The sequence below is a fragment of the Passer montanus genome, unplaced genomic scaffold, assembly GCF_014805655.1.
Source record: "Passer montanus isolate IOZ18808 unplaced genomic scaffold, ASM1480565v1 scaffold194, whole genome shotgun sequence".
NCBI classification, from domain to species: Eukaryota; Metazoa; Chordata; class Aves; order Passeriformes; family Passeridae; genus Passer; species Passer montanus.
This window is the reverse complement of record NW_024366525.1, coordinates 394,969-422,963: the sequence shown is the minus strand read 5'-3', so window position 1 is coordinate 422,963 and position 27,995 is coordinate 394,969. Positions and strand designations below refer to the sequence as shown.

Genomic DNA, 27,995 nt, shown 5'->3' with positions numbered 1-27,995 from the left:
CTATTAAAATAGTAGATTAATGTTTAAAATTATTTTGTTGCAGTGAACAAAGCAAGTAACTCCCTAATGGTCAGCACATCTCTAATTAGCAGCTCCTACAGGGCAGAGAGAGGAAGACAGGACAGCCCTATATCCACCTGTGCTCACCTTGGGCTTGATCCCATCTGATTCTGGCCAGCTGGGTGCTATGAGTGACATTCCAGGCACGCTGTGGAATGAAGCTTCCCTGTGGAGAAAACACCTCCCAGGTAGACAGGGAGTACAGACACACATGCAGCTGTTGGTGCACTCACCTGAGCAGTTACCTGTACTGCAAAGTGCTGCCCAGGGAATGAAGGGGAACCACTGGGCACACTGGTGCTTTCATCGCATTTTATTTAGCAACATGTTATTTTTCAACTATGTTTAAGTGGAGAAGTCCAATGAGTTCCAGATTTGCCCAGCACAGAGGGAACACAGGAAACCCAAAAATCCTTTCAATGCCAAACTAAGAACTTGTACCAACTTTGTCAAGGGAATTAAATAAACCAACCAAAAACTTGTTTCTCTTCCGTAAGGAGAGGTAGGGAGGTCCCAGTAGGAGGAAGCACTGGCAGATCTCCTCGCAGCATCTGCTTCAGATCCATCTCAAGAGAGATGAGGAGACTGCTATAATCCACATGGTGGAAGATCCAGTCAGGCAAAGGCAAAGCCTCCCAAAGCCAGTTGGGGCTGGGACGGAAGGGAGAGGGTTCCAGGTGAGGTTTTCACAGTCTCTGTATTATCCAAAGCTTTGGAAGGGAATTGGGAATAGACAAGTGCTGTCACAGTATCAAAAAATCTATGAAAAATGAGTCTGCTAGTGAGAAGAGTGCTGTTGGCACAGGACAGACCGTTCCCGCCGGTCGCCGATCCAGCCGGCCCCGCGTGTCCATGAGCGGCTGCGGAGGTGGAGCACTCACACGGTGACCTTCTCCATGACATTGTCTGGGACGTGCACCTCATCCCCTCGCACCGTCACCGTGGCTGACTGGCCACAGATGTGCTGGTGGTCCTTCCAGTCCTGCCAGGAGAGAGCAGAGGGAAAGGCTGTGAGCAGAACAGGCCCTTGAAGAAGGGCCCTCTCTGTGTGAGAAGAGAGCACACTCCTCTTTCCACAAACCAGACCAATGATGGAGGACAAAGGAGCCATGCACTGGATCAATGTAAGAGGTGGAATTGGACTAAGCAGAATGCTGCCATCTCCACACAAATCACAATCCAGGACATCAGTGTCAGTCAGATGGAAAATTTACTAAAATGAGTCAGAACCTTGACTTAAAGCCTCTCCTGAAAGGCAGCTCTCAACACTGAGTGCTTCCAAGGGACAGCACTGTGCAGGGATCTTAGCTCAGCTAGGACAGGAACAGATTCCTTCTGGAACTGACTGAATTCAGGATAGCTGACTCAGCCTGAACATGGCCACCCAGCAAAGGTGTAACTGGCTAAATTGAACCATCCTTCTCTCCAAGCAAAGGCCAAGGGTCAACTGTAAGGAACTGGTCTGAAACATAACACACAGCAGCTTCCTCCACTGTACTTCACTCCCCTTCCCACCTCCTAAGCTCACAATTGTAGAGTCTGTCCCACTGTATCACCTGCAGCATCACAAATAATGGAAAGGAAAACTATGTCCTCAGTGCCTCAGCAGGAGCAGCAGGGAAGGAAGGAAGCAGCAGGAAGGGGATGCAAAAGTGCTCTCAGCTCCCCACAGTTCCCAGTGAGGTGTCCATGCTTCATTTCTAGTGTTACTTGTATTTTTTGGATCACCTTTGGGAAGGTGTATGCAAACCTGGGGATCTTCTCTACCCTTTTAACCCTGTCCTGACTTGCAGACCTGCCCCATCACTATAGCCTTGTTGGTGATCCCACTGGCAGGGTGGGTTTGGAGTGCTTAACCCACGCAAGGCTCTGCTCTGACTGCCTGGCTCTGCTGTCTGTTCCTCCCTCCATACTGACACCCATCAGGTGACAGCCCAGGCAGCCTGGCTGTCCCCAGGGTCACACAGCCCTCTCCTGGGAACTGAATCCCAAGTCACAAGCAGGCTGATACCTTTCGCTGGCAGAATGTGGAGCAGTAGTTGACTTTGTGGCATCCTGTGCACTCGTTGGTGGCCTCCCGTCCGCAGTTGACACAGGATTGCTGTGGGAAGGGATGGAGAGGGACAAGTCACACAGAGACAAACCAGGGGCATCACCGAGGTGCAACAGCAGTGCTGTGATGGCTGGAATGCCAGAGCAGTGGGAAAGCTCCTGTTCCCAAAATACCCTCAGCACACAACCCACAACAGGCCCCGTGGCCTCTGGATACATCCTCAGAGACCCACTCTCCTTGCTCTTTTAGCAGGGACCACTTTAGAAAATGAAATGCACTTCTGTTTTTGTTTCTGTTGGGCAGGAAGCCCTCCAAAACTGTGTGGACACTGAGTGGTCATGGAAATCCATCCCCACCACCCCAGGGAAACCTCCCTCCAGACAGGCCCGGTATCCATCAGTCAGGTAACTACAGGAGTTGGGTGTATCCCACCCAGACATGTCAGGCTGTGCACAGGCTGTCGACACACAAGCTCTGAGGCTATCTCAAATTTAAAGGTTTAAAGGCAGATTTCATTGGTGGTTTTGTTGGGTTTATAATCCTGTGTATGTCTAAGAGAAGGTCTGAGGAAGGACAACAGACTAAGAATAGAGATGGGACCCTTCAGGAGAAAATACCTACTGCATTTTCCCCTTGTTTTAGAGAGGAAAAAGGCATCTGCTCCTACGGGATACGTTCCTTGGTACTTTCCAGTCATGACTACATAAGGAGTGTACCAAGAGGAAAACAGGACTCAAATTAAGAAGGCTCTAACAGAAGCCAGGATTTAAATCCAGAAGCAAGGTGAGATAGGATACACAGGTGAAAAATCACACCTGCTTTTTAAGTGATGTTTTTGTGTCTATCGCTTTAATCTTATTTTAGTGACATCAATTAACATAACCTGTATATTTAGGTGGAAACATCATTGAACTGCCACCAAAATAAGCACTTCACAGAGCATTCCACTTCCAGCTCATTAAATGCCTGACAAATCATTAGCACATCAGCAGCAGTGACAGGAAGTGTTGCTGGGCTGTGAAAGTATTGTGGGCTCATCAGTTCCTCCAGGCTTCTTCTCTCTTTGAGCAAAACCAGCCCAAAAATCAGTGCTCTGATTAACACCCCTTCTCACACCTTTCCATGTACCTGCAGCGAACAGCTGGTGAGACTGAACTGTGTTTGTGCTCCTGATGTGCAGCTGTGGATTTGGGACAGCAAAAATGGCTTAAAGCTGTGATTTGGGACTTGCAAAGCCTGCCCTGAAGGGACACTTTACTGGGGCTGTTTGTAACCTGTACAGCTATTGGAAAATGTGGAAAATACATGGGGCATGGTTGTACCTGCAGATATGAAAGAGAACTGAGCAACACAGCTCTAAGGCCTTCAGTCATGGGTCCAGAACTGACTCCCACTCCAAAAGCCAGAGGAAATTGTGGAGTTATGAAAACCAGCTCACAGGACAGAAAGGAAGCAAATTCTCTTCCTGTCACAGCTCTGTGACAGCCACTCACCAGAGCTGCAGCACCACCACTCAGAGGTAAGGGAGACTGATGAACCTGGCCAGGTGAAGGAGCATAGAAAAGTGGAATGCTTGGGAAAGGGGAGACACTGCTTGGAGCACTGGCCCTACTAGGAATGGCTCAGATCCTTTGCCAGGAGGCCAGACACAGAGCACAGGATTCCACAGCAATGACAAAACCTCTGAGTCTTAGACAAAGACCAAAAGGCTCTTCATAACATGAGACATCCCCAGCCTACCTTAATGATGATTTCTGTCTTCCCATCCACATCCTCTGTTTGTTGGAATAACTGGCTCTGGTATTGCTGCAAGGAAAACAGACCAGACATGTAATTTCCCAGCTGGAGCACAACGTGAGGGGTTGGAAAGGGTGCTGGGATGGAGGGTCCCCATGCTGAGCTGTGTCTGCCCAGCCCCACACTGCAGTTGCAAGAGGACAGGGTGACCCCTCACTGCTCACTTCTAAGAGGACACTGTCACCTGATGTGGAGACAGGGCAAGGAGCCTGTGAGAAAACAGCCTGAGGTGACAAACTGCCAGTTCAGTACAGCACTTTCTCCAAGCCCAGCTCCCCATTCCATCCAGCCATACACTCGTCCTTAAAATGGGGGGTTTAACTGCAACTCCCCCACACATGGGAACTGGGAAATAAGCACAGGAAACACGAGGAAAATGCCCAGGTAACAGGACCAAGTGGCACATTCCAGAACCAAATTTTGGGTCAAGTCCAGTGGTCCTCACTCACAAAGAGGCAAAGGTGTCTGGAGGGAAGTTACAGCCCACCAAAAAGGATTAGGGGGGAAGAAAAGCCAAACAAAATTAACACACCTTAGACTTCAGGAGCAACACTTAACCATAATCATTACTCCTCCTTGAAACAGAAGAGTGAGAGGGCTGCAGAACAAGTTGTGACTCCATCAGTCCTCTGGAGGTGATCAGAGTCCACTTTGGCTGCCTGGCAGAATCACTTCACACCAACTCAAGCCCAACCAGGTGCTGCTGTACCTGTTCCAGTAGCAACACGCTCAGCAATGGGGGACAGCAGTCCCAAACCAATGGCATCCAAACCCAACCCCAAATTAATTACGTGCTAGCCCTGGCTTAAATGTATTTGGAACAGTTAAAAAGTCCAAAAAAAGCTGAACCCCTTCCTCCAGGCCAAGCAGTTTCATCCAGGAGTTGACTCAACACATAAGGAGATTAAAGGCTTAATTTACAAGTGTATGACCTGAGAGCACAGTATTTATTCTCCTGTGAAACCACAACCTTGATATTCAAAACCTTGATATTACTGTGACAGAAATTAAGTTAAAAAATTCCAGGCAGATGGAGGCAGAGGCAGAGAAACCTCTTGCTGTGGCCTGCCAGTGGTGTGATTTGGTTTTGCCATATTTGACAAGGCAATTCCAGCCATGCACAAACCATGGAGAAGGAAAAGGTGTGATAAGAGAGAGGAACAAGCCAGACACATTCAGAACTCTCATAGAAACAGCTCCACAAAACCCAGAATCTCCAATTCCCAAGAGTATCACTGCTAGTTTGGAGTACACAAGCCACTGGTTGCTGACCAGAGACATATTTCTTAACTGTCCAACCCTTTTTAGATTAATTTCATACTCTCCAGCCCTGAACTAGTTTAATCTTTCTAAAAAAGCATTCAGATGCCCCAGCTGTTTGCTGATTTAATTTTCCACCTTGCTTTCAAACGGGCAGGGCTCCAGAAGCATCTCTGCTTTACAGAGGGCTATTCCAATTAAAATATTTGTAGGATTTCAACACTCATTCTCTTCAACTTATACAGAAAATACAGTTAATGCATTTCCTGAATCTCCTCATTATTCCCCAGTAATTCTGGCACAGAATTTAGTGAGTATGTGTAATGTCCCCATCCTAAAGTTTTTCTGATATAAACAATGGATTAATACACACTCAGAAAAATTACATTGCCCAAGCCCACCAACATGTCAGTCCTGCCTTTAATCTCTTAATTTTGGGCCTGATCTGCAAATGTCAAATATCTATTGCAAGAGACACCGAGTCTCTGCTACCCCACTCATCCTAAATTCCTAAATGTCTTTCCTTACCAAAAAATGCAGTAAAGCCAACATGGAGATATTAACCAGGGGATCAGATACTCATCCACAGCCTAATTACTAATGATACTCGAGAACTATTTCTTAACAGCCACATGAAATCCAAGCAGAGCAGTTCTATTTAACAAATCCCACACGAAATGCTGCAATGCAGAAAAATCTTATAAATCTATCCATAGTTCCATTTTTTGCAATATCATGATGCATTTTGGAAGTTCACAGAAACATGGAGCTCGAGGGCCCATGGTTTGCTTTTCTTTTGGGATATCATTCCCCAGGACTTCTAAGTAACACAAATGTAACCTTACTTAGAGGATCATAACACTTTGCAAACTTGCACATGAGCTCTCTGGGAAGGAAGTGTTATTTTCATCTGAGGCACAGTGAGGCCAAGGACTTACCCAGGGGCATCAAAATCCCTTGTGGGAAAGATGGAAACAAAATTTGAAGCAGATCCTCAGTCTTGAAATCTGCCCAACAAACTGTGACCCTTGAACAAATTTACAGAAATTAAGAAGTACAAAGAGAGCAACTGAGTGCATGTCAGAACTGCCAAAATACTAAGTTATACTAAAACTTCCCTGCTGGTGAAGCCTTTATCTCCAGCACTTGGAACAGTTCCTTCAGAAGGCATAAGGATGTCCCCAGCCTCTGACACAGGGCTGAGATGGTACAAGGAGGGAGGCAGAGTGCAAACCCCTCACTTCAGAGCTGTGTGAATCCCACAAGCACTGACACTGCCCAGCACAGAGCACAGCTCCTGCTATTTAAAGCTAAGGCAACCTAACTGCTGCTCTGTGGGAGCAGGACAGCTCATTTGTGCTATTTAATTACTCCAAAGCTCATTAAATAAATATAATACCGAAACACACTATAGGGGGTGATGTGTAACATACAACGAGGCACCTAAGTTCATGTATCCAGCTGGGAACCAGCCTGTTTCTATCAGATCTCTACAATACTGCTCTGTACTGTCACTCTTCCAGGAAGAGCTGAGTCTGCAGCTCTGGTATCATCTCATCTGTGGCCCATCCTTGCTCTGCAGCTCCAACACAACAACGACACTACCAGGAAAGGCTCCCCCTGTTTGCTCACTCTTGGAAGTTCTATCAGCAGAACAAACTAAGTGATAATTAAGCACCAATTTCCTTTGTATTAAAATGGTCCAGAAAAAATCCCCTACCTGAAGGGCACAACGACCTCTCTGTCTGCCTCTCATATACATTAACTGCCCAAAAAGCCATGGGACCACACACATACTTGGGAGTGGGAAAGAGCCTCACATTACAAACCACTAGGAAATAGGGAAAGGCCCTCTGACCAACACAAAAGCAGAGAGACAATTCTTTGACCTTTAATGTAATTGCTTCCCTGTATCCAGGAACACAGAGTTTTGTCCAAATATAGAGTTCACAAGCAGGAATTAATTCAGAGATAGCTACTATTGATACTGCCTAGGTGGTTCCAGCAGCCAGCACAGCTTAGAATTGTCTGGATGATAAAAAAATACCACCATGAGCACCATGAGTATGTGGTTTCACCACAGTGCACAAATGTGGAGGTCCCCATTACACACTGAGAATAGTGAGACACAAGTGGTGTAACTGGGCATGCAGCAGATCCTGGGAAAGGGGTTTTCTCCGGAAATCATGTGCTTATCCTTCCCATGTCAAGTCAGCTTTAATCCATACACAGGAGGGATTCTCACTCCCATTCCCAGGACAAGTAACTAGAAGAACATCAAAGAGAGCTGGTTTTGGGTCAGAGGGTGTGGAGAAGGGACTGAACAACCATTCCAGAAACCACTGTGAGGATAAACCAAAGGGAAGATGCACATAGACTGGAAAAAAAAAAGCAGAGTGACGCTAAACAAAAGCAGATGTTTATCGCTGAACTGTGTCAAAACTTGCAATATTTCAGTGTCCCACACTCTGTGCAGCTTTCCAGCAGTAGCCAGCCCAAACCTGGGCAGCAGCACTGGCACCTGTTCTGCAGGAGGGAGGCAGGGAAGGATTAGACTCCCAACATATCACACACCTGCACATCAAAGATGCATCGTACGGGAGAGTTTAGCAGAGCCAACACGGCAAAGAATATCAAAGAGGCTGCAAGGACTGTCCTAGGGGTCCTCAGCTTCCAGCAAAGTCTTCCCACACCTCTCTTCCAGGCCTGTCGCTGCACACATGCCTATGGATTCAGTGGAAAGCTGACATTAGCACAATGCTGATGGCACCAGCAGGAAAGCGGTGTTTGGGGAGGGACTTCAGCAGCTACTGATGGTGACACCAGTTCCAACACTGCCCCCCTCCTCTCTCCCCAGTTCACATGAGGTGCAGATCACTGGGAAAGGGAGAGCACCTTCAGTATGAAGCTATACTTGGGTGTATGCATGAGCTGGTGGTCAGAAGGATCCAAGATCCCTATCGTGCATCAGTTACAGAGAAGAGCAGGGAGAAGAGGGCAGTCCTTGTGGATAATCCCTGTCCACAACAGAGAGAAGATGGGAACCAGTCAGGGCTCCTGTGAGGCCAGGCAGCCTGCCAGTCCTACCACAGGACTTGTGTAAGTCAGCTTTGTTTGCACAGTTCTCAGCAAAACACCTCTAAACTTCACTGCTTATCTTCTCGAGAGGGATCAATCTGATTTTTATTTATGGTTCGACCTGTGTTACACATGAGGACAAGAATTTCTGCAAGGGCTGTCTGTATGTGTACTGGCAACCCTGTTCCTGCGAGGGCTTCGCCTGGCAGCCAATCAGGGCAGAAAAAACCTCCACGACCAAGCTGTCAGTGACCCACCCCACTTGCCAATGGGGCAAAGGTCCGGATGCCCACGAAGAATGGCTGGGAAGTCGGGCTGTGGAAGGAGCCTTAGCACATAAAAGCAGCTAACTGCGACAAAATGGCGAGCCATTTTGCTTTGGGTCTCTTGGAGGCATCAGGGGCTCGCTCGGAGGCTCACCCTGGCCCTTCTCCCCCCCCACCCCATACCTTTTCCTCCCTGTGGTCCTGCTTCCCTGCCCCTACCTGCTTGGCCCTGCTTCACTGCTTCCGCGAACCAGCTCATTGCCACGACGACCTTGCGCCCCGCTGCGTGCCCGGCGGGGCGCGGCCGCAGCCGGCTGCCCCCACCGTGTTTCCCAGCCGCGACCGCCGCCGCTGTGCTTGCGCTGCCCGCCCCACCGACCCGCCACAGCACCAGCCCGTGTCACCAGCACCCAGACAAGCTCGCAGCTGCCCCTGCAGCCACCCCGAGCCCGCAGCCGCCGCCGCCGGGTGAAGATTGCGCCCAAGCGCTCAGAAAAGCCGCGGGGGCTCACCGCGCCTTGCAACACGCACACTCCACTCCGCCTCCTGAGCTGGCGCTGACAGCACCGGTGTTCTTGTGGTAACGCTGTCCCCGTCTTCTGTTTCTTTCTCCGTCTCTTTCCTCCTCTCTGCTCTCTTTTCTATCCCCCTTCAGTAGGATGCTCACCCTTCTTTATATTCAGATATAACATTGCCGCGTTTGTGTTTTATTTTCATCTGAGAAATCTATCAAAAAGAATCCTCCCTGACTCCCTCTTTTACCTTGGGACAGAACACTTCACCATAAACTCTGGGATAAGCTGTTCCACATATGCTATTGAAAGCCCAGCTCACCTGACTGATGAACACTCACCAGCTTCCTCAGACCAGGACTCAGTTCCCACATCCCATCAATTTATGGACAGCTGATGGGAGAGCTCAGGATTGTGACACCAAACAATCTATACAACCCCCTGCAGCTCCTGGAATCCCAGAGAACTTTATTCCTTTCCCCAGCATACAAATAACTTGGGAAGATTTCTCTTGCTAACATTGCTTTCAAGGCTTGGAGAAACAATTTCCAGTATCACTGCTCCAGCCAGAAACGATTCTGCACTCCACTCAGCCCCAAAGGTGCCCATGGCTGAGCCTCTGTGGCACGGTTACCTCTTTCCTCTCCACATCAGCCTGGATCTTGGCCTGTGTGACAGCAGCCTCGCGGAAGGAGGAGCTGGCCTGCTTGGCCTGCTCAATCAGAGTCTTCAGCTGCTGTGCCGTGCTGAGCAGGGAATTGACCATCTCCTCCAGGTAGAGCCAGCTCCGCTGCTCCGTCACCTCCAGCCCGTTCACCACCGACGGCGACATGGCTTTGGTGGGCGTCGTGGGGGGCACTGCCAGGGCAGGCAGAGAGGTCAACACTGGGCATAGGGAACAAAAGGGAATACACAGACAGTTAGGGTGTTTCATTTCCGTAAAGTGGTGGTGGTGTGTTGGTTTTTGTAGTTTTTCTGTGCTGTTTGGTTTGTTTTTTAAAATATGGTTTGCAGAATTTCCAGTCCAGGAAAGTTTTTCTTAAACACATCATTCCTTCTGCAACATCAAGTGCAGATCTGTGCAGAAGAAGCCCATGGGCATTCTCAAACCTACAGAACAAGAATGCCTCCTCTTGACCTGGACAGAACAAGAACACCTCCTCTTGCTGGGAAGTGTTAAACTCTGGGAAGAGTTTAACACCTCCCAGCACTGCTGTGGAGAAGCATCATGATGCAGTGAAAGCAGCATTCCCAGGAACTCCTCCACCACTGCCAACAATATTTCCCTCAGCCATGGCTAGGTAAGGTTAGAGTAAGTCACTCAGTGACTCAGTACTTTACAGAAACATCCTGATGATCCTACCCAGATGTAAATTCTCAGGTTGCAAACCACAAAACTCAAGTACTGATCCACATCACACTCTCTGTGCTTCTTGAATTCTGGCGTTTACATAACCCTGGCCAAACACTGGACTTAACCCCAGTTAGTCACCATTACCTCCAAGTGAGTGTATTCCAAACAGGGACTTCCTAAAACCACGGGTGAGGAAGCCTTTAATAACCCAGCAGTTACTGTGTCACTGAACCAGCTACTTTTCACATTAGGTTTACACTGGGAGATCAGGGTAGGATGAAATTAAATCCAGACCCAGGAACTCCAACATACACAGTGTAAGCTCAGCTTAGGTAACATTCCAGAAAGAAATGTTACCTGGCCTTACTTTTCCAAAATGTAATTCTAGCAATAAATACTCACCATCTGCCATAAAATTCAGTCCAAGACATTCACATCTACCAACACTGACCTCAACATTCCTCACTGAATTCTCTACTGGTACAAAGAAGGTACCACCAGCCTCAGGGTGGTGCAGACTTCTTATCTCAAAATACCCTTAATTAAACAGCAATTTTAATGAATTTGCACACAAGTGGCATGGAACTATTTGCGCTTAGATATGAGTATGAGATAAACCAGTCTTTTATATCAATGTCTGTTTGCATAATAGCCTTTCCCACTCTCCATTTCCAGCACAATATTTATCCCTGCACGCATTTGATACCGCATCAAACAGGAATTCCGATTCCTCATTTTGGCACAAGTACATCAGACAAGAGAAAGTATTCACTGGTGAAAAAACAATCAATGTTTAATTAGTAACAACAAGGTCTGACTAAGTCTTAAACACAAGAAGATCTGACTCTGGAGACTAGGAACATCCTGTGCCGCTCCAGCTAAATAAATAAGGGTCATACAGAGAGGACTGAAAACTGACACCAAACCTGGCCAAAAGTATCCCCAGCATGCACCACTGGAGTGATAAAGCCATGTGAGGATGTCTAGAAAACCTTCTGCGGCATGATTTTACTTGAGTTTGCTCTCCTCAGATCGAACACTAAATAATTGTTCAGCCACAGTGCCCAAAGAGGACAAAAGTCTGCAAGCAAGAACTTTAGGAAAGGCAGGGAATGCAAGACAGCTCATGACAAAGAATCACAGCAGCCGCCTCTGGCAGAATCAATAAATCAAAGCACTTAATAAAGAATGAAAAACTTCCCACAACAGGGAAAACTGCTTGTTGAAATCTTAGTTTCTGTAAAACTCACAAGCAAAATAGAGCAAAGTTTAATTTTCTGCCCTAATCTTTACCTTTGTTGAGAGAGATGGGAGGAAACTGAAGCACAGTGAGACCAAACGTACCGATTTTGGGATGCGACGTTGGCAGTGCAGCCTCAGGGAAAGGTGAGATCTGGCAGTTGTCCTGGTAACTGGGATAGTGAGGCTCTGGATGAGACACCCGGCAAGGCTGCTGAACATTGGTGTCCTGAACTGCAGGAGAACAAGGGCCTTGGGAGTCACTAACACACCTGGCAGGTGTTTATCTTACACTGCATTCACCCCTATGTTTTTATGTTTTATACAAGTTCCTACACTCTATGGTAATTCCAAAGATTGAAAATGTGAAACAGCAGGAGGATCTCACACAGTCAGCAAGCAAGGAATCCTGGTCCTGGCTCCACCATGGCTCCTGGCTCTGCTTTTACCTTTAGAGCCACAGGTTGCTTAGTTCAATCCCACACACTGAAATATCCACAATCATCACAGGGCTCCAAACTCTGGTTCTTGGAGCAAGATCATTCCCCCAGGAGAGCTCACAACCCACAGCACGATTCAAACTGAGAGAACCAAAATGTATGTCATGCATTTATATTTTGTTTGACTTATCCTGGCACTTTTCACTCCATTTCAACCCTCACCTAGTTTGGGGTTTTTTTGGTAGTATTTTAGGTTAAATGAGGAGTAAAAAGTGAACATAAATCCTAGGAACTCAGCAGAGGTGAACATTAGCAGCTGCCACACCTGGACAAAGCTTCTCCTTTGGTGCAACTGCTAAGATTTCAAACTGCTGAAATTATTTCTCAGGAAGGATGGTGCCTTACGCAGTGTCTCCTTCAATAAATAAATCCTTTGTGTTGCATTCAAGATGTTCCTTCCTACAGCAGTGGGCATCCAAACCTCTTTTCCTCCTCCCCACAGCTGTCTAGGAGACCCCTGAGCTCTTACCAGTGGCTCCAGTGAAAACATCCCCCTGTGCTGGGCTCTCTGAGATGATGGCCGTGGCCTCCACGGTGGACGCGCGGTCGAAGGTCAGCGCCCCGGAGGTTGTGATCTGTCCAGAGGGAGTCACGGTGACTGGAAACATTAAAGCACTTTCATAATTAACACTCAGTGCAGAGGACATGCCTGCCCAGATGTTTGTTGATATCCCTGTGCTGCACCATCCAAGCTCAGGGGACTCACAGATCACCAGTCTGGGATAACCCAGTTTGGATCACACCTGTGACCAGTGCAGTTGGAAATGGGAATAAAAGGCCCAGTGGGGTTTCTGAAGGCTTTGCTGTCCTTCCAAGGCTCTGGGGCATGAGGCTAAAATGTTAATTTACAACCTAATACCTCCCAAATCACCACCTTTTCAGTTATTTTATGAACCATAACTTAACACTTCCCATAAAGATTCAGTGAAGCCACATACCCCATCAATTTCTGGCTGCTTTATGACAATTTTAGCAAGAGTGATTGTTGTTACTTAAATCAACGTAACAACTTGTGGATTACAGCTAATTCCATGACAGCTGGGAAATTTTAGCTGTTTATCTAAACAAAGTGATAGAATGTGCTCAGCCAATGCAAGGAACAAGGCACAAAATCCTTCTGGATAATTATACCTGAGTGACTTCCAAATGTTTAAAACCCATTTTAAAGAGGATTATTTAACTGGTACCATTAATTGGTGATGGTCTGATTCTGTGGCACACAATAATTAAATTTTAAAATACTGTAGCTACAAATTCCTGGCTGAAGTATTTGGCCACCAAAACAAGAAATTCTCTCTTCCAGTGCCAGCATGAGAGAACGAGCAGCCTCACAGCACCTCACATAACAAACCAATACAGATTAAACCTATTTCAGAACTAAAAAAAAAAGCAAAGCCATAAAACAACTCTGCAGAATCCTTGTGTGTTTCTCCTCCTACTGATGATCTGATCTTACTTTTTGGTTCTTTTTTTAGATTTCTGTTGCTTCCTCCTTGACTCACTTTGTACTGTTACCTGCAGATGATGCCAGCGTGCCAAGAGCAGGAGGACATATGGATGTGACTGGGGATGTGTGAGCTGGATCAGCTTGCAAATTAATTCCTGTTCTCACACAGATAATTGGCCAATCAAACCAGTAACTAACAAAGCTGAATGTTGGAGAGGGATGTGCAGATCAAAGCATCACCTTCTGCCTCCTTCATTAACGACTTTTAGGCTTGGGGTTTCATTCCAGCTGCTTCCAGCCTATTTTGCAAGGAATAGCACAAATCTTACTCCAGTTTCTAAGGGATGCAAAGAAGCTCAGAGGATGGAATGGGGATTTCTGGCAGAGCAGAGAAGGATCAACCTCTCCCAAAACCTAATTCCAACAGGAACTTTCTCAGCTGTTATTTGTGAAAAATCTACCTGAAATTCACTATGGATTCAGGCCAGGATCCCATAAGTCTCTCCCCACAGAGAGCAGGTACAGAGGGCAATAAAATAATAGACTATAACTGTCGCCCTGATTTTTTAAGATTTTCTAAGCCTTCTGATGTTTGCATTCTTGTATGAAACTTTCTCACACACTTTCTGTAAACAACTTATTGTTTTGCATTCTTTTATGGAGGAGGAGAAATTTGATGGACTGTTAGTTTGTCCAGTGTCCCTGGAGAGGTAGCACTTTCACCCTCCAATCCTCTGTCACCTTTAGAAATCTATAAATGTAAGAGTCAGAAAATAAACGCTCTCCTTTCCCTGCCTGAGAACAGCAGTGTGTCTGCGTCGTGTTGTCTTGTGTCCTGTAGCGACATATAACCACAGAATCCTGAAATGCTCGGGCTTGGAAAGCACCTTAAGGTCATCTCCTTCCACCATCCTACCATGGGCAGGGGCACCTTCTACTAAACCAGGCTGCTCCAAGCCCCATCCAACCTGGCCCTGAACAATTCCAGGAACAGGACATAATCCAAACCTCTCTCAGCACAAAATATGAAACCTACTGTTCACGGCATAAGAATGTCATGATGCTTAAACCTGAGTCTCCTGGAGGTCTAGAGCTGCACTTTTTCCTATTCAACTTGTGTTCATATGTGGCAACACTGTGCTACTTCCTATAAAATAGGAAGTGACACTGAGACAGTAAAGTCATCCAATCGAAAAGAATGTGACCAAAAAATAGGACATTTTTCTCAGCTGGACAGTTCCAAGGGGCCACTAACAGACATAAAACACCTAGTAGGGCAACTCTCCAAGGAAAGGAAGCAATTTTTACCAGGAGAAAAGAACCTACACGTAGTTGCAGCAGTGGCTGGAAGCAGTGTGATGTTTTTGGAACAATTCTTCTTCACTGGAGTTGCTGGTATTTCATTTTCTTTTTTTCGCCTTTTATATGGCACAAAGAGTCGTATAGGGCCACTCTGGGTAGAAAAACACCAGAAAGAAAATGAAAAGAAAAAAGGGAAAAAAAAAAGCATTAGCTGAGGCACCTCTTTGGAGACTTTGGTTTTACTCTCATCTTTCCAAGAACAGCAGCACAGACCCCCACGGATGATGTGTGGTTTGCAACAGCAGACCAAAGCGCATAAAAGTTTTCCAAATAAAAAGAACTTTGAAAAAATAAAGTTAAACTCAGCTGCCTCCAGCTGAAGAGGCACAAATTCAACATCTTCCCATATCTTCCCATTATCATATAAGGAGTAGAAGTGGGCAGATAATCAGCTGCTGGCCAAGGTGGTGGAATAAAAGAGAAGAAGAGGGAGGAAAAGAGAGGAAGAATTTCCAGGCTAGAAAAGAAGCATATCAGTCAGTTCATAGTAGAAAAGAAAGGCAAAGCACCAGGTCAAGCTAAAGTCTTCTGCTTCAGGACTTAAACCATATTTTTGAAACAAACTAGCAAAAAATCAAACCTCCAACCAACTAACAAAAAACTCCAAGTAGTTTTAAAATGAAAATATTGATCTATTATAAAATTATAATGTTACTTCTTTACAAAAATATTTTTCCAACTCAAAACATTGTGAAATTTGAGTCAAAATAATGAATAATACTGACATCCCCAAAAGATGTTTTGCATTAATTAGAAAATTCTTTAAAAAAAAAGAAGAAAAAAGCACTAAGTATGATCTAGTTTTACTGAGGCTGTTCTGCAATAATGCCAGCAGTTCCTCATCTCCTTTCTCCACAAGGCAGGCACAAAGCACTTGGCCCTGAACACTCATGTGTCAGGGCACTCAATTCCCAGGACACTCATGACCTGCTCACTCCAGGGCTGTGACAGCTTGACTGGTTAATTTGCCCAACAAAAATAATTAGTTCCTAAATTAATGGATGTAAAGCCTCCCACTCACCAGTGTCATGTCGTCACAGCAAGCAGCACAAGTACACGAGGCAGCATGGGGATTTAAGATCCCATCCTGGAATCAGAAGTGACCAGTTCAGCATGAGAGTCACCAAAATCACCCAGAGCACACCTTGATCCTGCTTAAAAAATGTGGATGGCTCCCAGAGTGGTACCCATTCCCCCCTGGATGCTGTTCAGTAACAGAGAGGCCAGTTCCCCACACCAGGGCAAGGGGGTGAGAGGATCAGAGAAGAGAAAAGGAAAACCAAGTCTTTTCCACACCCAAAGGCCAGGATATATGAATATGAGACTTGATTTCCGCTCAAACAGAAATCCAGAAGAGAAAAGGAAAACCAAGTCTTTTCCACACCCAAAGGCCAGGATATATGAGACTTGATTTCTGCTCAAACAGAAATCAACTGTCAGCCTAGTGGCAATGCCAAGCTCTCCAGGAGACTCAAATAAAGGACCCAAATAATGAATGTGGTGAAAATTACGGACGTGTGGCAGACAAAGACATTGAAGGAGATCAGGTTACTAAATTACAGTATCACAGGTGAGAGCTCAATTCCTGTGGCACAGCTCAATCAAGGCTAGGCTTCACCCTGCAGAAAATCTTTCCAGTATAAACAAGATCCCCAGTGTGCTGAGACATATCAAAAACAATTCCCCTGCATCACCGACCCTCAACCAAACCAAGCACTGCTCCTGGTGCCACCAGCACCCTGCAGAAAGGAGGGAGCAGACTTAACCTTACGTGGATAAGGCACTGCAGGGGCCGCCCGGCGTAGCGGATGCTCCTCTTCCAGTCCTTGCTGCTGGCTCGCCCCGCCATGGCCTCGAACTCCGTGGGGCTGTACCAATTGTCCCCTTGCTTAATGCACCTGCCACGGCCTCCTGAAGTAAAGCAACAAAATTAGTCCAAGTTAAGGATAATTTTGCCACTTCTCTAAAGAAGAAAATATGGAAATGGCTGGGAAAAATAGCAGTTAATCTGTAAGAACCACTAAATATGCCCATTGCTCTCAGGTAACTATGTCCATTTATTATCATGGCTGTGACAATGACTGGGCATGTTCAGAGCTCCAACTCTGGGGCTCAAAAGGCTATAAAAATTACTCCTCTGCAAGAAAGAAAAGTCTTTATTGCACAAACACCACAAATCTAAGTCTTTCCTTAATTTGCACTTAAATTTCTGATATTTTTTGAGTTTGTGGTGGGTTTAGAAGAAAGCTTCCTGTCCACAAAGCAAGCACTGCACTGGGCAGCCAGGCTGGCCAGCAATTTCTGCTGCAGCTTCCCCACAGGGATAAAAGACAAGAGGAAGAGCTCAGGAGCCCCATGAAGAGAAAAAAACTATTTGCATTCCAGCAGGGATTCTTCAGAGTTTTGCAAAAACACAAGTCTACTCATGAGACAAAAAACTCATTAAAGGAGTCAGCCTATTACTGAGGAGACTCACTGCATCGAAGCCTGGATATTTTCAGAATTAAGAAAAAGTTAAAAAGCCTCTGAAGAAAAAGCAAAACAGAAGGGAACAGTAAAATCAAAAGGCACTGGGCTGTCTTGGAAACTCTTGATTTTTTTTCCTGTCACGATCAGCCCTTAAGAACAGCCTGATTAAAAGAAGAGTAGAGAAGGAAGAGAAGGAGCTGTGCCAGCCCTCAGCCCGGGTGGCAGTTACCTGAGCCCAGCCTGTTCTTGTACAGAATGCCACTGATATTGCGGCACCGCACCGGCAGCTCGTTCTCGTACACAGACGGGTCCCAGTTGTACTTGGTTCCACTTTTCCCCTGGACGGCTGCCAAAGGGGTAGGAGGAGACTGTGGTCCTTGGAGAAAAAAGGAAAGAAAGGTGTCAGCAACCAAAAGGCAGAGTGGTGTTCCATCCCATGCTCGGCTGGGTGATATGCCAAGAGGTTGACTGGAGCAGCTGAGCCCTCACAATGAAGCAGCACAAAAAACTCAGCCTAATGAACTGAGAAGGGCTGATAAGCAAAGAGGACCTGAGGAAACAGGCTCTAACGGGGAATAAACACTGAGATTGTGACCTGATCCTTACACCACCTGTAAGCTATGGTGTAAGGAGCTGGCTGGAGATCCCCCTTCCCAGAGCCCATCCTGTGGGAAGCTTTAAAGCACTGAAGGTTTGCTGTGCCATCTCGTGGGCAGCAAGGAAACTGCCAGGCGGCCCTGAACAAAACCTCAGTGACAGAGAGACTAAAGTATCAGCCTGAATGGACATGAAAATGTGCTCCAGGAGCCTTGGAAAGAACACGTGCAGAGCTGGGAGACTCGGATTTTTATTAACCATGTTAAAATGATCTGTGTGCCCTTGGGGGTAGGATGGGTGCAGAAAGCCCAGTAACAGGGCAAGATCTTTCAAGCAGCTTCTTTGCCAGGATTAGGGCAAAGAATGAGAAAATTAAACACATTTCTGACAGAAAAAAAAACAAAATTAAAAAAAAAAAAAGAAACATTCTTTAATTCCCAAGAAATACACAAAATACTGTGAGGACTTGATAACTTAAAGGTTGTTTCCAACTGGAACAACTTTATGGCTTTAAAAGAGGGCAAGCCATACTATTAAAATTATGCACATATTTTTAGATTCCAGAAAGACAAGTAGAGTGGAGAAGAAGCCATCCCTCTGGGAGAGTGACCCACCACAAGCAGACTCTCTAATACCTGGTGTGAGAGGCGCCGAAGGCCCCTTGATCCCGGTGGTTTCGACGATGCTGCCATCCGTGTGCACCACTATCAGAGTGGCTTTCTCAGGGTTCAAGCTGTCCCCAATTTGGAGGGCTGTTCTCCCAGACTGCAGAAGAAATAAAGAGTTCAAATTGATTAAAATGCTTCAACACAAATAGATTTCAGTAATACACAGGCACCCCAAACTCCAATCAGTATGGCAGTTATTAGGTTAATTTTTTGAGTCTCTGAGGCAAATTCAAAGATTTCATGTTCCAGGTCACCAGTTATGTTACCAGATGAGTACGTGGGGATGGAAAGGTAAAAAAGTTAGGAATAAAACCCCTATATGTCACCCAGCTAATGGGTTTGTGGCTTAATGCCAGGATATCACAATGAAAACAAGTCTTTGACCTTACTACAGGTTTAATTTACACTGAAAAGCTTTGTCAAGGCCCTCAAATGAAAGGACAGACTTACCAACACATGTCCTGAAATTGAGGCTGCATTGGCCACAGATGTGGTGAAAACATTGTCTGCAGAGGCCCCCACGTTGGCCACTGTCACTGTGGTGACTTCTGGAATGTAAAACAGGGATAATTTAATTTTCTGCTGCATGCAGAGAGCCTGATGAGCAGCTGAAAATTTCCTTATTCCTTCCTGTCCTAAATAAATATTATTTTTCATGGCACCCATAAGTTGTTATGAACACAATCATTCTGATTTCTATTAATCTTTGGATTCAACAGGCTTTAAGCTCCTTGAAACCAGGGCAGCTGCTATTAGCATGTGATGAACTAAGGGAAAAATAAGTATGGCACCTGTACTAGGGATACTCCAAACTGTGGTGCTTTTATTTAAATAGGGGTGACTGGCAGACATCAGGATAAATTAAACAACAGACCCTGTCTCTGTCATGTATTAATTCCCATGGTGCCATGACCTGTGCACTTCGTCCAGTTAAGAGCTGCCCAAACGCACAAGCCAGCGTTTCTGCGTTCAGCGCTTGGCCTGGCTCGAATCTCCGGGTTCCACGTGGGGTGAGGGTGAAAGAGCAACAGCCGCTGGGGCAGGACACTGGGGCGGGCGCGGGGCTCTGGCCCTGCGGCACCAGCTCGGCTGCACGACCCTGCTGCGTGCCCCGGGCGCTCGGCTCCGGACACGCGGGGCCGCGGCTCCGGGCACCGGGAGCACCGGGAGCCTCCCGCTCTCCACTGAGTGTGCAGGGGCGGAGTGTGGGATTCGGTGAGGGGGCGGCAGCGCTCCCTGAGGGAGCTCGCCGTCCCAGCCCGAGCCCCGGGGGCTGTGTGGGGGCCGGAGCCCGGGCTGGGGGAGCCCCGGGCGGGCTGAGGGAGCGCTGCCCGCCCTGACCTGCGAAGGCAGCGGCGGCGGCGGCCTCGTCGGCGCTTGGCATTGGCGGTGCTCCCATCTCGATGTGCTGGGCGTCTGCCGCCATCACCGTTACCGCCTCCCCCTCCGCTGCCTGCGGCGGCTCCCGCTGCTGCCCCGGTCCCGTGGGCAAGTCGAGCTGTCTGGCGGCCGGCTCGCCGTCGCTGTGCTCCATGCGCGGGGCCGGGGGGAGCCGAGCCCGCCCCGCCTCCCCCCCGGGCGCGCCTGAGGGGGGTCCTGCGGGCGGGGGGGACCGGCGAGCCGAGCGCCGCCGAGCGTGCCCGACCGCTGACGAGCGTGTTCGGGGCCTTTCGACCGAGTTCCGATGAGGCCCGAAGCGGCCCGAGCCGCTCGGGCCCCGTGCGAAGGCGGCCGGCGCGCGCGCTCCCTGCCGGCTGGCCAATGGGGCGCGGCCGAGTCCGCGGGGCGCGGCCCGAAGCGGTACCTGACGGATCGGGTGAGACCCGAGCCCGCCCGAACACGGCCGAGTCCCCGAGCGCTGCGGCCCGGCGAGGCGAAGAGTCCCGAGCGCGCTCGAGCTGTGTCCGATCTCAGCCGAAGGCGGTAACGAGGAGCGCCGATGTGTGCCGAGTCGTCTCCGATCGCGCCCGAGCTCCGCTCGCAGACCCGAACGGAGACGCCCGAACGGGCAGCGCCCGAATCCGCCCGAAAGCGACCGAACCGGGCCGAACGCTCCGATCGCGCCCGAAGGCGGGTGGGCGGGGCGAGTGGCCGCGCGCGGGCTGCCGGGACGGCGGAGGACCGACGGGCGGGGCGGGGGCGTCAAGATGGCGGTACCGAGGCGAGGTGAGCGGTGTCGCGATAGCAACGCGACAGCGGCACCACAGCCCTTCCCGGGGCACCGGGGGGCTGTCTCCCACCGCGCTAGGGGTGCCTCCTGGCGGGGGGACACTGGTGCGAGGCGAGGCGGGCCGAGGTGGAGGCACGCCCCGTTGGCATGTCGCGACAGTCCCGACGGGCGGAGGAGGTCCCGGTGGCGCCGGGAGCAGGGGCTTGGCGCATGCGCGGGCTGAGGAGCACCTTGAGCTCGCTTTGCTGAGGCCGAGGGACGCCTCGGGAAAATCCAGACCTTTGCTTCAGTTTGGGAACTGCTGGGATTCAGAGGGGGAAAAATTTCATCCTTGGTGTGGTCAAATCGTTAATTTCCAACTCTTTCGCAGAGGCCAAAGTTTTCTTCCAAAACTCTAAATTTCTGCCCTGGGTAGGTAGAAGAAGGTGGCTGGGAAAATTTTTGCCGAATTCGAATAGAAAAAAATCCTAATCCCAAACCCGTGCAGTGAGGTGCTATGTGCAATGCTAACCACATCTGCTGCCGTTAATAAAGTTTTATGTTAAAAATTAAACCATTTTGTTAGAAAATGGGGCCATGTTCCACCTCAAATCCCCATCCTCAGCGTCACTCACTCTAAAATCAGCACCAGCCTGGACAGATAACCAAGATTTTGTTGGGTAAGCACTGAAATGATACATTCAGGTGGTTTAATAATCCCTCTTGCTCTGGTGTGCTCTGGGGTTCCAGGGTTATCCCTGTGAAATGTCCCGCTCGCTCTGAGGGAGGCAGCACATCCTCAGGAACTGCAGCAGCTGCAGGAGGCTCACTGCCCTCTCCTAGGAAAGGATTAAGGAAAGAAGAGTCCAGATACAAAGTTGGGGAACTGCCCTGAGGGAATTCCATGGCTCTGACTATCGTACAATTCAGCATCAGTGGTGTAGCTGCCGTTTTGGGTATTGAATGAACATGGAATCATGGAATCCTGGAATGGTTTGGGTTGGAAGAGACCTTGAAGCTCATCCACCCCCTGCCCTGGGCAGGGATACTGTGCCAGGGATGGGGCAGCCACAGCTTCCCTGGGCACCCTGTGCCAGGGCCTCAGCACCCTCACAGGGAGGAATTTCTTCCCAATATCAAAGCAATTCCCCCTTGTCCCTCATCCAGTGACAGGATGAGTGCTGGGAGCCCCCAGCCCCTGTACAGAGAGCTGAGAGGAGAGGATCAGGTCCAGGAGACATTTCAGATCAGAGACACATGAATCACCTAAATTCATGTGCCTGTTCCCACTGTGTTCCCACACTGGACACCTTAATTAGCTGCCTGGAGTTAGGGGGACTTAATTTGGGCCTAAATGCATAAACTCTGAGGTGAAGAGGACGTTGAGCTCAGGAATCCAGGGATAAGGATGGCGGTGTGACAATGACAAGCTGTCTCTGAGGAGACAGATGAAATGGCCTTTCACAGGTTTTACTCTCCCTGGAACAGAAATCCCGACTGTGCAATTCCTCATGTGTCTGAGAGAGGCCGAGAATATTAATGAGGAACTCAACAGGTGCCCTCATGTTGCATGAGATTCATGTGATTTTTGCAGAAAACAATAAGGAAAAAAAAGGAAATGTGGTGGTTGGATCATTGGAAATACTTGGCTTGATTTCTGTGGTTTGTCAGAACATAGTGAGGTTGGATGTGGAATGAGTTTGTGAAGGGAACTGGTTTGGAGGGATGGCATTTGGAGAGGTGGTATTTAGAGGAACCCGGGAGCCCTGTGTTCTCCACAAACTTTCTCACAATTTACAAGCAAATGCATCCCATATTCACCTCCTTCCTGCATAGTTAGAGGGGATGAAGTGTCATCTGCTAGGAAAGGACAGGATGAACAAGTTCTGGATAATGCCTGTGCACTCCTTCAGGCTTTGAAAGAGCCTAAAGTTCCTCACTGAAAGTGGCTTTTTCCAGTAGGGATTTTCCCCAAATTATTTGAGGCTTCATCTAGTTGAAAAGGTTATTTTTGGAAGCTGAAGTCCACGATCTGGAATACAATAAATGTTCCTGGGAGATGAAAAAAGAGATTCCTCCCAGAATTTAGATACCATTGTTAGAATGTTTCTGGGTTTATACATATTTTCTTCTCTTTATTTTCTCCTTCTCCATGGAAAGGAAGAACATCAGAGATTGTATCCTTTCTGTACCACTGCTCCCTCCATGCAAGACTCCTGGAGAAGACTGCCTCAAGTGGATTCCTGTCTTCTGTCCAGTAACTCTGCTCAGTGCTGGGTCTGTGCTCCTGAATTTTCTGTCAGTGTCATCCACAGGAAGCACAACTGGGACCACGTTGCTTCCAGTGGAAATGTTTGGTACAGGTTTAGCTGGGATTTGCTCCTCATGGGCTCCTGCTCCTGCAGAAACCCCTTTAGCCCCCCTGCAGTCATGATTGAACCCATTTTCTTATGAGGTTAAAAATGGCATTTATGGACTGGTGGACACACCCCCTGCAGCACAGCTCACAGACAGCTGACACAGCTGACGAGGGGTAGTAAAAGCAGCCCTCAGTAGTAACTTCCTCCTCTCTTACCGTAAGTTACCCCACCTTTACTCCTGCCAAGATCCAAGTAACCTCCAAGGAGGAGACACCCTTGGCTCTGGAGATTTCCATGCTTAGAACCTATCTAGTAATTTTTTTGGCTCCACCTTCCTTCAACTGGAAAAACCCCAAAACCTGGTTCTGTGTTAATAAAATGAGCTGCTCTGGGAACTGGAATCCATCCACGGTGCGTGGGTGGGTTTAGAAGCGGGATGGGCAGTTCCTGTAAAAGATGCCTGGGATGAAATCCCTGCTTGGAGATATTTGTAGGATTTGAAAAAGGCTGGGGGAGAGAGGGGAGTGAATTAAGGCTGTTTGTTAGGAATTTGCATCTCAAAGCTGAGCTCAGACAGGTATGGAGCAAAGCATTTCCATGCTGTGGGCAGCAGCAAGGCCTGGCTGCTGCACAGAGCCACCTCTTCTCCAAACACAAGTTTGATGGAGTTTGCCAACTCTCTGTCAATTTCCTTAAGGCTGACTAAGAAGTGTAGAATTAGTCTGGGGCAATGTACACATGCATCCCCCCCACTTCCTCAGGCTAACTGATGCTCCACTACAGTCCAAATAAAATCCCTTAAAAAGGGAGCTAAAGCCAAACCTGAAACAGCAAGCTTTTATCCCAGGCCGTGGTGTTTGCAGCCTCGAGTTCCTTCCTGAACCCTCCCCACAGCCAGGCATAGCTGGACCATTCAGTATAAAGAGGGAGTGCAGTGTATTTGGGGGCTACTGGGAAATTGTGATTTTGTGGAATAGATCCCACCTCATCACTTTGAGAAATCCTTAACAACAGTTCTCAGCTCTCATCGCTTCCCTTACAGATCCTGCTCTATGTAAATGGGGTTTATTACATCTTCTACTTCTTGGCAACTCTTGCAATGATTATTTACAAAAGTAAGTTGCAGGTATTGATCCCAAAGCAGGCTGTGCTGATGCACAGCTGGGTTTTGTCCTGCTCTGTCCTCCTGATTGATTTACTTTTGTTTATTCTCCAGGTCAAGTTTTCAGTTATCCAGATGATTTTTTGGCTCCTGATCTTGCTGTGCTTTTCCTTATGGGCATTGTGGAAGTGCCTCGATTGTACTTGGGTAGGTCACGTTTTCAGTGGAACTGGGATGTAATCTGTAAACATGCCTTCATTTGGAAATGGAGTCTGTCAGTTGAGCAGATACTTGGAGACCCCTGCACCTTTCCTTTCACTCCTGAGGACACCTGCAAGCACCAACACCTTCTTTTCACTAAGGCAGAAGGGTGGGAAGGACCTCCTGACCTTGTCCAGAGCTTGCTAAAACTTCTTCAAGTCCAATTTTTAAAAAACCCAAATCACTATTAAAATCTGCTCAATATTCCCAACACATTTATGTGGGGTGGGGCTCTTGAATCAATCTGAGTGGCTTTAGGGTTGGATTTATTCTGCTGTTCTAAAGCTCTCTGTGTATTTGCTTGGAGCCTGATCCATGAGATCCATGAATAAAGAGGTGGATTTCAACTCTAATGTAGTTAAACACCAAAATCTACTGAGCTGAGCTTGGAAATAAGCTGCAAGGAAGAGAGAAGGTGCCAGTCATCTGAAACAGGAATAGATTAGAAGGGAATAAAACTTGAAAATGAGGATTGGACTCCAGGAGTGCACCGAAGTCACCAAGGTTGGGGACTCAGGAAGAGTTTGACAGTTGAAGCTGAGTGCTCAGAAGGATGCAGCTTCAGAAGTGATTCTCTGTGGTAAGAAGAGGTGCCCGGGCTGTGATTATCAAGATATTCCCAACACATTTATGTGGGGTGGGGCTCTTGAATCAATCTGAGTGGCTTTAGGGTTGGATTTATTCTGCTGTTCTAAAGCTCTCTGTGTATTTGCTTGGAGCCTGATCCATGAGATCCATGAATAAAGAGGTGGATTTCAACTCTAATGTAGTTAAACACCAAAATCTACTGAGCTGAGCTTGGAAATAAGCTGCAAGGAAGAGAGAAGGTGCCAGTCATCTGAAACAGGAATAGATTAGAAGGGAATAAAACTTGAAAATGAGGATTGGACTCCAGGAGTGCACCGAAGTCACCAAGGTTGGGGACTCAGGAAGAGTTTGACAGTTGAAGCTGAGTGCTCAGAAGGATGCAGCTTCAGAAGTGATTCTCTGTGGTAAGAGGTGCCCGGGCTGTGATTATCAACTGATGAACTTACTTAGATTAACTTTGGTTAGTTTTCCTGTTTTGAAATGGATTCTCCATTGGAGTCGGGCTTGTTTGATTGCTAGCAGAGCTTTGATTCAGGTTGGTATTTCAATCTATTTTGAGCTTTTTTAGGACTCAGTAAGAGCAAAGTCACAACCAGGGCCTTTTTTGAGCAGGAATATTCTCGAGTTACAGCTTGAGCTGTTGTCAGAACAAATTGGACTTTTGGTTTCTGTTTCCTTTCAGGTTTCAAGGGTAACCTGACAGAAGCAGAGGCGCCGCTGGGGCTGAGCCTGGGGCTCACGGTGGGCAGCGTGCTGCTGTGTGTGTACCTGCTGCTGTGGCAGACCTACGTGCTGTGGGCAGACGTGCTCCTCAACGCCGTGCTGCTCTCGGCCTACGGGCTCGAGTCGGGGCTCAAGGTCACGGCCATCGCTGCCTTTGTCAGCTGAGCCCGCCCTTCCCACGCGCCTGCCACACATTCCTTCCCTGAGAGTGGGGCTTCACTTCCACTGCTGAATTCCTGTGTGTATAAAAACCCTGTAAAGCTTCTCTCTGTTTAAATGAGAAGTTTTGGGGGCACAGATGTCCCGCCCAGGAGCTGTGTGGTGCTGTCCACCACTGCCTTATTTATGGGCAAAGGCAAGGGATGAATCACAGAACACTTAACATTTTGGCATTCACCAGGGGTCAGTACTGAATACCCATTCCCAACACAGGATAGGAAGCAGTGCTGCTGGCATGGTGGCAGTTTTCCTGGCACAGGAGCGACATGCAGCCCAAGTGACACAGAAATGAATCAGGCCAGGGCTCACTTGTGCCTTGCCACGCACACGTCCGTGTTTGAGGGCACAGCTGCTCTGCTGCTCTCATTTGTGTTTCCAGTCCTCAGTGGTAATTTCCCTGACTTTAGTAGGGCAGAACCTGATGTATCCCAGTGGGGGAGAGTGGAACTGGGTTTTGTGCATACCTGAGAGCCAAGCCACAAGGTTTGGCAGCCAGTTCTTACTACGTGAGGGGATGTTTGGTTAGACAGGATGGCTTTAAAATGAGCAAAACCATTCACCATTCATTCTCCCTTCTGTGCTGTTTAAAAGTCCAACAGAATGTTGGCAGTTTTATTTCTATTCGGTGTTAAATGTGCTTATTTCTACTATTTTGCAAAAATTACTATATTCAAGTCTGTCTTAACTTCTAACTGGTGCAAGTGCAGAGTTTTTTACTGTCTCAAAAATATGTGCTAATGGAAAGCTTTGGGAGTTCCTGTTTTTTTGAAGAAGCCTATTTTCTATTCAGAAATTCCTATTTTTGTATTTATTTATTCATTCAAATAAATAATGGTTTAGATCTAAGGAGTGTTTGAAATGCAGAGCATCTTGTTCAGATCTTGGGCTCCAGCTAAGTCATCCAAAGGAAGACTTGGGCAAGCCTGGATGTGTGTGGAAGCCTCTTCTGATCCTGATCCTGCTGCTGTGTGTAGCCCCTTCTCCTGCCCTGTGAAGGTCTGAACTAATTTGCAATCACCAGGGGCTGAAAATTGTAGGGTGCAGGCCTGGGGCACCTCAGCCATGATGGTTTTTGCTTCCTGGTGGGAGTAGAAAGGGACCAAATACACAGAAGTTCTGTGGAAGGGCCCAGTTTCATCCCTCAGTCATTCAGTGGTTGAACTTGATCATCACAGAGGGCTTTTCCAACCTTAAGGATTCCAGTACCTAAAGGGGGCTTACAAGAAGGAGAGGGACCTTTCACAAGGACATGTAGGGACAAGACAAGGGGGAGTGGTGTCAAGCCAAAAGAGGACTGGTTTGGATGAGATACTAGCAAGAAATTTGTGACTCAGAGGGGCTGAGGCCCTGGCATGGGTTGCCCAGAGAAGCTGTGGCTGCCCTGGATGCCTGGAAGTGTCCAAGGCCAGGTTGAATGGGACTTGCAGCAACATGGTCTAGTGGAAGGTGTCCCTCCTTGGCAGGGGGATAGAAGGAGATGAGGTTTTAACCCATCCAACCCTAACCTTTCTACTCCCAGGCCAGGTAACAGCAAGTTCTGCCCACATTGCACCACCTGACAGTCACAGTCAGAGTACCCACTGGCACAAATCCCTTGGACAGGTCTTGCTAAGCCAGGGCATGGCTGTAGGTTCATCCTTGCTGCTCCCACAGGAACATCACAGCAGCAGAACTGGGGCTAAGGAGCACCCAGGAAATGGAACGACCAAATGTTTCTGTGCTTAATCTGCCTGAATGGAGCCCCCACCTATTTGTCCTCCCAGATTTGCTTGGCATGATGGAATGTGCCATCACATGCTTGTTCCAAGGAGTGACCAACATACCGAGCTGTCCCTGCCCCATTAACGATCAAAGCACACAAGCAAAACTCTTCCTGGATGGGCACCAAAAAAAGCACAAACTTTTCCTGGTGTTTGCACCTGCCTTACACG

At 47.8% G+C, this 27,995-nt stretch overlaps 2 protein-coding genes across 6 annotated transcripts; one reads left to right on the top strand and one right to left on the bottom strand.

Annotated features, from left to right (window-relative positions):
* Positions 1-37: 37 nt before the first annotated feature.
* Positions 38-20,485, bottom strand: DEAF1 (DEAF1 transcription factor). Of its 4 annotated transcripts, none has more exons than XM_039706539.1 (14): positions 20,467-20,485; positions 19,113-19,210; positions 18,630-18,759; positions 17,627-17,773; positions 16,700-16,839; positions 15,950-16,015; positions 14,893-15,019; positions 12,589-12,717; positions 11,725-11,853; positions 9,661-9,911; positions 7,745-7,894; positions 3,854-3,919; positions 2,072-2,161; positions 38-1,042 (listed from the first exon to the last, which is right to left on the bottom strand). In XM_039706539.1, the coding sequence occupies exons 5-14, from the start codon at positions 16,775-16,777 to the stop codon at positions 938-940; spliced, it is 1,191 nt and encodes a 396-aa protein (XP_039562473.1). In that variant the 5' UTR covers positions 16,778-16,839; positions 17,627-17,773; positions 18,630-18,759; positions 19,113-19,210; positions 20,467-20,485; the 3' UTR covers positions 38-937. The 4 variants fall into 4 exon arrangements, 3 of the variants coding, with proteins under 3 accessions (XP_039562473.1, XP_039562471.1, XP_039562472.1); XM_039706537.1 differs by lacking the exon at positions 20,467-20,485 and adding an exon at positions 20,004-20,231; XR_005627208.1 differs by lacking the exons at positions 38-1,042; positions 20,467-20,485 and adding exons at positions 4,443-4,619; positions 20,004-20,231 and having other exon boundaries at positions 2,092-2,161.
* Positions 20,390-26,910, top strand: TMEM80 (transmembrane protein 80). 2 transcript variants are annotated; one of them, XM_039706541.1, is made up of 5 exons: positions 20,390-20,828; positions 22,972-23,088; positions 24,214-24,286; positions 24,388-24,480; positions 25,805-26,910. In XM_039706541.1, exons 1-5 carry the CDS (start codon positions 20,424-20,426, stop codon positions 26,008-26,010), a joined length of 894 nt encoding a protein of 297 aa, XP_039562475.1. In that variant the 5' UTR covers positions 20,390-20,423; the 3' UTR covers positions 26,011-26,910. The 2 variants fall into 2 exon arrangements, with proteins under 2 accessions (XP_039562475.1, XP_039562474.1); XM_039706540.1 differs by lacking the exon at positions 25,805-26,910 and having other exon boundaries at positions 24,388-25,138.
* The last annotated feature ends 1,085 nt before the right edge of the window (positions 26,911-27,995 follow it).

What these genes read in the sequence shown, in the direction of transcription:
- DEAF1 (XM_039706537.1), bottom strand. Translation starts at nt 20,196, where the DNA reads ATGGAGCACAGCGACGGCGAGCCGGCCGCCAGACAGCTCGACTTGCCC. An exon ending in TTCGGCGCCTCTCACACCAG is followed by an intron (nt 17,774 to 18,629) that starts GTATTAGAGAGT and finishes TTTTTCTCCAAG; the next exon opens with GACCACAGTCTCCTCCTACC. An exon ending in CTGATGTGGAGAGGAAAGAG is followed by an intron (nt 7,895 to 9,660) that starts GTAACCGTGCCA and finishes CTGAATCCATAG; the next exon opens with GCATGTGTGCAGCGACAGGC.
- TMEM80 (XM_039706540.1), top strand. Translation starts at nt 20,424, where the DNA reads ATGGGGCGCGGCCGAGTCCGCGGGGCGCGGCCCGAAGCGGTACCTGAC. An exon ending in GATGGCGGTACCGAGGCGAG is followed by an intron (nt 20,829 to 22,971) that starts GTGAGCGGTGTC and finishes CTCCATGGAAAG; the next exon opens with GAAGAACATCAGAGATTGTA. An exon ending in TGCAATGATTATTTACAAAA is followed by an intron (nt 24,287 to 24,387) that starts GTAAGTTGCAGG and finishes TTTATTCTCCAG; the next exon opens with GTCAAGTTTTCAGTTATCCA.